Genomic DNA, 10,848 nt, shown 5'->3' on the forward strand with positions numbered 1-10,848 from the left:
AGCATCTGAGGAACAGGAAAATCAATGTTTCAGATAAAAGCCCTTCATCTGGAATCATTCCTGAAGGGCTTTTGCCCAAAACGTTGATTTTCCTGCTCCTTGGATGCTGCCTGACCTGTTGTGCTTTTCCAGCACCACTCTAATCTTGACTCTGATCTCCAGCATCTACAGTCCTCTCTTTTGCTGAGGGGTAAATATAGAGTGGGGGAATGGATTTGGGTGAGTTAATCTTCTGAGGGTCAATGTGGACTTGTGGGGCTGAAGGGCCTGTTTTCATACTGTAGGAATCTAATCAGATCTCTCCAATTCTCCACATCGAATTCAGGGTGAGAGACCCACCCGAAGACTTTAGGACACAAGATTGGATCAGGATTTCTGAGGGACACTGATTCATATCTTTTGGTGTATCCAGCCTCTGACTATCCACAGAAAGGACGAACTGGACCCATGATCCATCACAAGGTTGTAATAAAATAATATTTCCATATTTAGTCAGCTGTAGTGTTTCTGTATCTGTTTCCTTATCATGTGACATTCATGCCTGCAGCCAAGCCATATTCAAAACCATCACCCCAAAACAGTATAAAGCGATCCATAGTCTCTACTCAAACATCAGATCGACCTGAAGGTGCTGAGAGTCAGTCAGTGCGTTCAAGACCGATTTGAGCAGACACCAAGATGCTGAGACTCTTCTTAACTGTGTCTGTCCTCTTCGGGTATCTGGTTGCTGCGCAGGACGACGTACAAGAAGTGGACAATTTCTGTGAAGAATTGGACTGTCCTGAACCACAGGCTGCCATCTTGGAGAATGTAAGTACGATTCAAAGTTTATTGCATTCTGTCATTTTTGTACCAGTATAAATTATTTAATGACTGTTTTCAGATCGAAAGCCTGTAACCAATCGCCCACAACCACTCTACCCCTCAACTCTGAAAATTGACTGCACTGATATTCATCCTTAGGACAACAGATTGGGCACATAATCTCCAGAGTTTTCAAGACTGCGAGGTCTACTCATTGACATTTTAAAAACACTTAAAGGACCAGCTAAGGTAGATGTAGAAAGGGTGTTTCTGTTGGCTTGGAGTCTCGGGAATTGGAGAACACAGTCTCAGAATAAGGGATCCAGCCATTTCGGACTGAGATGAGAATCGCTTGACGAAGAGGGCAGTGAAGTTTGGAAACCTTTACCCCTGGGAGCTTGGCCATTGATTATGTTTAAGACATCAATCAATAGATTTCTAAATAATATCAAGGGAGATAGGGATAGCATTGGAAAGCAGCGATGAGCCTGTTGTGGAATCTCCAGCTTCACTCAGATGATCATCAATCTTTAGACTATTTAGTTGTCGATGATCAACTGGTGAGAATATTCAAGGCTGGGGTAGATAAATCTTTGGGCTCAAAACACATCAGGAGGTATCATAACAAGGTGAGAAACTGGAAGATCAAGTGTAGTCAAAGATCAGCCAAAATCTTACTGCCTTGTTCCTGTTTCTAATATCAGACATTCTTTTGAAATTGGTTATTTTTTGTCTAAATTTCTCAACCAGAAACGAGGACCAAATTCAAGGCCATTGACATTTTCTTGATCTTGTGTACATCTGCAGTAACTGAGTGTGGAAGATTTTCAATAACATTCCATACATTTTATACCAAAGACCCAAGGGAGAAAATGGCCCATTGTGCAAAAAATGACCAAGATGAAAGAGTTGCATGGAAAACAAAATGAATTAAGAAGTGTTGAGACCAAGATCCCAACAACATCTCCCAATTCCCTTTAAAACTCAAAGCTTAAATGACACCTTAATGCTCCATCCAGACACCTGGGACAGTCCTCTGAACAAAGTTCTTTTTCAGAGACACTTTACAGTCATAGAGATGTACAGCACGGAAACAGACCCTTTGGTCAAACTCATCCATGTCAACCAGTTATCCTAAACTAATCTAGTCCCATTTGCCAGTCCTTGGCCCATATCCCTCTAAACTTGTAGGTGGCTCAGTGGCTAGCATGGCTGCCTCACAGCACCAGGGACCCGGGTTCAATTCCAGCCTCGAGCGACTGTCTGTGTGGAGTTTGCACATTCTCCCTGTGTCTGTGTGGGTTTCCTCTGGGTGCTCTGGTTTCCTCCCACAATCCAAAGATGTGCAAGTCAGGTGAATTGGCCAAGCTGAATTGCCCATCGGGTTAGGTGCATTAGATAGAGTAGGGGAATGGGTCCGGGTGGGTTAGTCTTTGGAGGATCGGTGTGGACTTGTTGGGCCGAAGGGCCTATTTCCATACTGTAGAGATTCTAATTCTAAACCTTCCCTATTTCCATTCCCATCCAGATGCCTTTTAAAAGCTGTAATTGTGCCGGCCTCCTCCATTCCTGTGGCAGCTCATTTTATACACCTACCACCTTCTGTGTGGAAAGGTTGCCCGTTAGGTCCCTTTACATCTTTCTCCTCTCACCCTAACCCTATGCTCTCTATTTCTGGACTCCCCTACCCCAGGGAAAAGAGTTTGTCTACTTATCATATCCATGCCCCTCATGATTTTACAAACATCTATAAGGTCACCCCTAAGCCTCTGGTGCTCCAGGGACAACAGCCCCAGCAGAGTCAGCCTCTCCCTATAGCTCAAATCCTCCACGCCTGGCAACATCTTTGTAAATCTTTTTGGAACGCGTTCAAATTTCACAACATTCTTCCGTTAGGAAAGAGACCAGAATTGCACGCAATATTCCAAATGTGTCTGAGCCAATGTCCTCTATAGCCTCAACATGACCTCCCAACTCCTATACTCAATGTTCTGACCAATAAACGAAAGCATAGCAAACTCCTTTTTCACTATTCTATCTACCCGCGACTTTACTTTCAAGGAGCTATGAACCTACACTCCAAGGTTTTTTTTCAGCAACACTCACTAGGACCGTACTATTAAGTATATAAATCCTGCTGTGATTTGTTTAATCAAAATGTAGTGCCTCACATTTATCTAAATTAACTCCATCTGCCATGCCTCAGCCCATTGGCTCATTTGGTCAGGATCATGTTGTACTCCAAGGTAACTTCACTGCCCACTACACCTCCAATTTTGTTGTCATCTGCAAACTTACCAAGTACACCTACTTGTTCACATCCAAATCATTTATGTAAGTGACAAAAAGTAGAGGACCCAGCACCGATCCTTGTGGCACTCCACTGGTCACAGGCCTCCAGTCTGAAAGGCAACCCTCCACCACCACCCTCTGTCTTCTACCTTTGAGCCAGTTCTGTATCCAAATGGCTAGTTCTCCCTGAATTCCGTGAGATCTAACCTTGCTAACCAGTCTTCCATGAGGAACCTTGTCAAATGCCTTACTGAAGTTCATATAGATCATGGCCACCACTCTGCCCTCATCAATCTTGTTACTTCTTCAAAAAACTCAATCAAGTTCGTGAGACACGATTTCCCACACATCATATGTTAATAAATGTTATTTTCTTGTTTTAGGGTTATGAAGAAGCAGAATTTAAGCCTGTCCCCTGGGTTGAAACAGAAATAGACGGAATGGATATCAGTAATGCGGTGGAGGCCGGCCTCAAAAGATTTTTTGAATATTCACAGTTCCACAATGATGCAGGTAATTTTCCTGTTCCTTCACTGTAACACTGGAATTGAAAACAACCCTTTAATATTTGACCTGGCTTATTTGAAACTTTCTGTATGTAGATACACACTGACCAAAGGATTCCAGCTTGCTGATCTTAGTGGTCGTTCCAGGATTCTGTCCATTGTGCCCTCCATTACTAACCTATTGGAATCTGTGGAAGCTGTCCATATATGGGTACAGTGGGAAACCAAGCACACTTTCTCATTCCAATCATGATCTCTGATTTGTCTTTGGACATGGCGACCTTATCCAGCCCAGAGCTAGGTGGGGTAAAGTAAGGTTTTCTAATCTCAGGGACAAAAGTCAAGGCAATAGGGCAGAGGGGTGACCTGGAAAAAGGTAAGCCAAGTGACATAGGAAGAGACAGAGAGTTTCGTGGGAATAGTGTATCGGTGAGTAAGGTCAATGGAAAGATTATCAGTAAATAAATTGAATGTACAAAGCATTTGTAATACTTCAAGTAAACTGGTTACATAAATAGATCAAAGGAAAATAGATCCAGTACCCAGAGATATTCTTACAAAGTCACCAATGTTTGGAAATAAATATTCCAGGATAGAAACATTTCAAGAAGACCAACAGAATAGAAAAGGTTCTGAAAAATGGAACTGTGAGGTCTAATTTTCCAAATCTCTCCAGACGCGAAAATACAGTAATGGAGTTATTGCCATATAGCACAGAAACATTCCCTTTAGTCCAACTCATCCATGCTGATCGTGTTTCCCAAAGTAAACTAGTTCCAGTTGCCCGTGTTTGGACCATATTCCTTGAAATCTTTCCTATTCATCAACTTGCCCAAATGTCTTTTAAATGTTGTAACTGTACCTGCATCTACCACTGCCTCTGGCAGTTTATTCCACATAAGAAACATCATTGACCCTCAGGTTCCTTTTAAATGTTTCTCCTCTCACATTATAACTGATGCCCTCTATTTTTGAACTCACACACCCCAGAGTTATTTGTTATTTGTCTTATCTATGCCCCTCATGATCTTGTAAGACTCTATAAAGTTACCACGCAACCCCTGCCACACCAGTGAAAAAGGTCCCAGCCTATCCTGCCTCTCCTGATAACTCAAAGCCTCCAGACCCAGTAACATCCTGGCAAACCTTTTCTCAACCTTCTCCAATGTAATAGTATCTCTCCTTGTGCAGTGCAACAAAGACTGTATACATTATTCCAAAACTGACTTCACCAGTATCCTGTACAGTCACAACATGACGTCCCAATTCCTTTCCTCAATGATCTAGGTAATGAAAGCAAGAGGTTTTTGAGGGTAAAAGGGAATCAGTACCAATAGAATGCTTAAAGTTCTAAAATGTTTTGATAAGGTTGTTCATAAAATACTAATTTGACAGTAAGTATTGGAGGTAAAATATCGGCAAGAAAGAGTATTGGTTAATGAAGGAAAAAAGGAAGTAGAAATGAAAGTAGCATTTTCATGATGGCAAGCATAATTAATGGATGCTCTGGATATAAGTGCTGAGGCCCCAGATGTTAGAAGAAGGTGATCCCATTACAAGATCCAAGTTGCTGATGACACTTGAGAGGGTGAATTCTGAGAAACTGTCTGTCTTGGCTGGAGAATCTGGAGATGCAGGCCTGGATTTTTATCTGAAAATGGACAGTGAGAGTTGTCTCCCCTGCGCTTGGAGGAAATGACAAGGAAGACACTCAGAAGTCAGCTGTGGGCTGCTGCCAGGCCATGAACCTGGGAAAAAGTTTGGAGGCAGCCTTTTCATCCCAGTTCCAATAAAAACAGAAAAACCCTACAGTCTTTGTCCCAAACCCATTCCGTCATCCCCACACCAACCTTCCATCCTTCCACAAACAAACCTTACAGTTTCTTGTATGCCCAGGTCAATGTATGCCCCTCAAACTCCATAGACCCTCAAGTCCCCAATGCTAGGGAGCACCACTGCCTATTTACCCACGGTACACTGTACAGAAGCAATGAACCGCATATTGACAGCAGGATTTATGAAAATTTTTTTAGAAGTTTATTCTTTCATAACTTTCCACTACGTTAAAATAAATCTCTTTTTACGGCGGGATATAAATGTTGGCAATCATCAAAACCCATTGCAGCTTTAACTGCAGAAACCACAAACACTTAAACTCTTAAGCTCGATTAAATAAATATTGTGAAGGTGACAATACTACTCACAGTCACAGCTGTCAATCAGGTGGAGAAGTCAATGTTTCAGGTGTAACCCTTCTTCAGTCCTGATGCTGTCTGGCTTGCTGTGCTCTTTCAGCCTCCTGCTTGTTCATCTTGGATTCCTGCATTTGCTGTTTTTTTTGTCTCTAACTAGAGCTGTCAATCAAGCAGGGCTACAGGTATTTCAAGAGAATGATAGATGTGTAGGGTGTTAACCAGTCCATCATGCCTCCCCCATTTGTAACTTTTAAATCACGACAGGCAATGCCCCTAATTATCACCTTGTCAAACACTGCAACTGTGTTCCCTTTTGTCTGCAGAAACAATTGTTCCTCTCGAGGCCCCTTGGGGAATCATTGGATACATAAAAGATGGCAAAATACAAGATAACTTCAAAGTGTTTGTTATATTAACTCCTCAAGTCACAAGTGCACCTCAGCCAAAAGATCCATTGGTTCAAATCGGAGCAAAAATTCATGATTGGTTCTATATCAGGTGAGTATGATGTGTAACAAAATGACTTAAAATGCTTTTTTTGTGTCTCCTGAAGCAAAGGGTTGATATTGTGACAGTGTCTCTACTGGTAGTCCATGTTCAGTGAACATTTTAAGTAATTCTTCTACAACCCTTCTCGTTGTGATATTGTGTAATGGGACTGCCTCAGGAAATCTAGTCAATATATCCATTATTGTTAATAAGTACTTATTCTCACTTTTTGTTTGAGGTAGGTGACTTACATAATCAATCAAGACTCTTGTGAAAGATTCCTCATATGCTGGAATAGGTATTAAAGGTACAGGTTTTATTACTGCCTGCGGTTTCCTATTAGCTGACATGTATGACATGCCTGGCAAAATTCAACTCCATCTTTGTGTAGTCCAGGCCAGTAAAAATCTTTGTATTTTAGCCTGTATTTTCCTCATTCCGATATGACCTCCAAGTGCTAGCTCATGTGCCACTCCAACACCTCCTATATTCTACTGGCAAAACAATCTGATGAACATCTGCCCATTTCTCATCTGCTTGAATGTGTGATCGTCTCCATTTCCTCATTAAGGCATCATTTTTCAGGTAATATTGCACAGGGATACATTCACTCTCCTTCCATGTATATGCCTTTTGATACAACTGCTTTAAATTCTCACCTTTCTGCTGTAACTCAATAAGCTTCGCAGATCGAAAGATACTTGCATTTTTAACAATTGGCTCCTGCTCTGTCCCACTTATCTGATCAAAAACAGTCTTGGATAATGCCTCCTTATCTGTGCCTTTTGATCTCTCCTGCTTCAGCTTGTGACTCTGTGATCTCATTAAGACACAATCTGGGAAGATTCCTGGATAAACATCCTGCATTGCTTCAGTTGCCTGCACCTCCACTGGCTTTTCAACTAGAGTAGAGCTGATATCGATGTATCAGCTCTATCATTTGCAATGATAAGTTGTATTCCTGGAGCTGAGAGTTTGACCTGCACTCCTACCACAAATTCTCCACTCTTCTCCAGACACTCAAGCCTCACTTTACATAGCAGAACACTTTTTGTCTCACCATCATTAGGCATCTGGATGGGTATATTAATAGGAAGGGTTCAGAGGGATATGGGCCAACTCCTGACAAATGGGATCAGATTAAGTTAGGATATCTGGTTGGCATGGACAAGTTGGACCAAAGGCTGTTTTCATGCTGTCCATCTCTATGACTGTGTAGTTTTCTTGATTTATATCATCTGTTTGCAAAAGCTAAACTTTTGCCATCAGTTTTTTTTGCCTGGATTATTTGAGAAGTTTAATTTTCTCACTGTGTTGATCTCTATGAGTATTGTACCAAAGTCTTTTACATTAAGTGCGTCACTTCTTTTACCCACGTGACTCAAAATCTGGTCAGACTGTGATTAATGGGCTGCTCACATCAGGTGCAGATGCTGATTAACACAAACCTTTTACTGAGTCGACACACGTCACAAAACCTTTACTTCCTACTTCGGAGAACATGGCAATACCTCCCCATTCAACTGAGCCCGTTTATCTGAAGGTGGGCTTCTCTTCTTTCTGTCATTCTCACAAATATCTCACTTGGTGGTGTTTGGAAGAATACTTTCACTCTCTTTGATCAGAGCCCCACCCAAACTACATCATTTCCCTGTGATATCTGATGTTCTATTCTATTACAGTTATTTCAAGTGGGAGCTGAATAGCCTGCTGTTGTTCTTCTTTTCAATGGCCTTATGCTCCAAAGTAAACTTACATTTACTTCACTCTGTTGCAGGGCTTTTGATGAAAAAGATGGCAGTAATCTTAGCAGCCAAGCATACGGAGATCGTGTGCTTCAATTGAAGAAGGACTTGGAAGCTGACAGCAAATCCTTTGAGAGCAGTTTCTTTTACATCGGTTGGTTTAACAAACGTGGGCTAATGGAAGTTGCCTTTCAAAAGAAAAGTTAAAACTTTTCTAAACATTTCAGACATCAAACAGTGAGCTGTGCTTAATACTATTCTATGTTTCTAAGCTTTTTTGATCTCCCATCTGGTACACATTGGATTTCACTCTGTGCATGGGCCAGTATTTGCAGTATCGAACAGTTCCCCCAATCTCCTCTCCTCAGAGCCCTATGGTCCTCTTCATAAACACTGCCCTTCACCAGCAGTGAGAAAGTTTTGTCTCCAACTCACAGTGCCTCATTTTGGCATGAGCTTACTTCAGCTCTGTTCACTTCAACAGTCAGGTTTTTTTTGCCTTTTCTGATTCTGTTGGACATTCAGTTTTCAAATGTTTTTGGTCAATTACTTTCTGAAGCTCCTCTTGCATGTATTCAATTCAAAGTGTCAACACATAATCCTGGGTAGGTAGTTCTTTAGTTCTTCGCTCTCACTAGGAACTGCAGTCCTGTCATTTCCCAGTTAAAATAAATTGCAGAGAGCACAAAGGGAAGGAAGTGATGGTAAATATTTATAAAACAATGGCTTGGCTTCAAATGGAGGACTGGATTCATTTCTGATACCTGGATCTTAGGGAGAGGGGAAAGACTTTAGTGACTCCTCTGGTGATTTGATCTTAAAGTCTCACACACACATCGGATTAATCCCAATTGTTCACAGGTAGTAGACTCTGCGCTAACAGGGATTCATCTATTTACTAATTTCCCTTTTCTATAAAGTTGCTTTAAATAAATTGGTTACAAACTGAGGTCAAGAAGTTTCTGGTGATAGGATAAGTTCCAAAATGTTCTCTCTTCACACAGCAATGGATTATATTTGCTTACTCCAGTCATGCTCTCAGAATGTTTAAAGTTGATAACAGAACAGTGTATTGTTGCAGAGCACAAAGTACTGAAGTAATTACGTGTGAAATCATGACACTTTTCAGATGTGAGATTGGAGTTGGGTTCTCTACCTCTCTATTAGTTTCAGATCGAAATATTTACTTACAAGGGAATGCTTAAATTGTAACGATGCAGAGGATTTTTTAGCCCAGCTTGCAAATTTCAATCTATGTGTGCCTTCTGTACAGTGAAATTACAATTGGACAAATATGACTGGATCAACCATAGATGGTGCCCAGTCAGAGGGCAACATATTCACTGGAGGCACCTGCCAATGGGGCATTGAATCTGTTTGAGACTCCAATATGAAGCACTTTAAAATTGGTCCAAATCATTATCCAGAGACTGGAGATGAAATACAATTCTGACTTCCTCAAAAGTATCTTCGCATATTGAGCACAGACAAACTGAATCTGTGATTCTGAAAAGGTTTTATTCCTGTTTAAAATGACACATTCACAGGTTTCTTTTATGGAGTAAATAAGCCTTTATTTTCTCGCCTTTGCTTATCTGATATTTTTCTAACTGCTGGGAATGTATACTCACTGTGAAATAAAGGGTGATGCATGACAACACTTTGTTTGTGGGTGTGGACGTTGACTATAAGGCTGGCCACAGTGTTAATTTGGGGAAGGCCCATGCATACATACTCACAAGGTAGGAGTAGTGCAGGCCAATCAGATCCTTGAGTCGGATCCATCAGTTAATCAAATCATGCAGCGGATGGATCGTCACCATCTGGTGGAAGATCCAGTTACTGTCTTTGCTGTATAACAAAACAGTGAAGCAATAAGGAAAACAAGGCAATAAGGAAAACAAAACAATACCAACTTTGCCACACCATAGATGCCCAATCCCTCAATACCTCCAGTCCCCACCAGGATGGTCTGACAGCTCTTGGCTTTGTCCTAGACTAGAGGCCTGCACACTCCCTATCCACCACCACACTCCTCTGCCTGGCTGAATCTGTTCTCTCACTGAACAATTTCTCCTTTAATTCACCTCACTTCGGCCAAGTCAAAGGAGTGGCGATGGACACCTGCATGAGCCCCAGTTCTGCCTGTCTCTTTATGGAGTATGTGGAACAATCCTTGTTCCAGTCCTACACAGATACCCTCCCACAATTCTTTACTTCGACAACTGTTTGGGCGCTGCCTTTTGCTCCCATCCGGACCTGGAAGAAAATTGTGTATTTTGTCTCCAACTTCCACCCTTCTATAACTTTCACACTGTCCATTTCCAACACTTCCATTCCTTACCTTGACCTCTCCATCCCCATTTTGGTGAATAAACTGTCCACTGCCATCCACTGCAAAGCCACTGACTCCCATAGCTACCTTCACTGTAATTTGTCACATCCCACATCCTGCAAGAACTCCCATCATCACTCTCCCAGTTCCTTCACCGATATCGTATCTGTTGGATGATGCCACCTTCCAAAGCAGCGCTGCTGACATGGCTTCCTTCTTCCATAACTATGGTTTCCTGCCACTGTGGTTGACAGGGCCCTCAGCCACATCTGACCATGACCTGTGGTTCTGCCCGTTCCCCTCCCATCGCTCATAACAGCATGATCTCGTCTCCCTTGCCCTCACTTTTCATCTCACCAGCCACACTGCATTCAAAGGGCCATTCTCCAACATTTCAGACAATACCAGCAGAAAGGCACCACCAAACACATCTTCCCCTCACTCCCACTGTCTGCATTTCACAGGGATCATTCCCTCCAGGA

The 10,848-nt window shown here is 42.0% G+C and overlaps 1 protein-coding gene across 1 annotated transcript; it reads left to right on the plus strand.

Moving 5' to 3' along the window:
- The first annotated feature begins 347 nt into the window (after window positions 1-347).
- On the plus strand, window positions 348-9,691 carry LOC148151309 (heme-binding protein 2-like). Its single transcript, XM_087976316.1, has 5 exons — window positions 348-462; window positions 548-810; window positions 3,480-3,609; window positions 6,121-6,295; window positions 8,064-9,691. Exons 2-5 carry the CDS (start codon window positions 679-681, stop codon window positions 8,236-8,238), a joined length of 612 nt encoding a protein of 203 aa, XP_087832442.1. The 5' UTR covers window positions 348-462; window positions 548-678; the 3' UTR covers window positions 8,239-9,691.
- Window positions 9,692-10,848: the final 1,157 nt, after the last annotated feature.

Source organism: Chiloscyllium plagiosum, unplaced genomic scaffold, assembly GCF_037043375.1.
Source record: "Chiloscyllium plagiosum isolate Xiang-an unplaced genomic scaffold, Cpla_swu_hap1 HiC_scaffold_3, whole genome shotgun sequence".
Lineage (NCBI taxonomy): Eukaryota > Metazoa > Chordata > Chondrichthyes > Orectolobiformes > Hemiscylliidae > Chiloscyllium > Chiloscyllium plagiosum.

Coding starts and splice junctions, on each gene's coding strand:
- LOC148151309 (XM_087976316.1), top strand. CDS start 679: ATGCTGAGACTCTTCTTAACTGTGTCTGTCCTCTTCGGGTATCTGGTT. Junction 811..3,479: donor AGGCTGCCATCTTGGAGAAT/GTAAGTACGATT, acceptor TTCTTGTTTTAG/GGTTATGAAGAAGCAGAATT. Junction 6,296..8,063: donor CATGATTGGTTCTATATCAG/GTGAGTATGATG, acceptor ACTCTGTTGCAG/GGCTTTTGATGAAAAAGATG.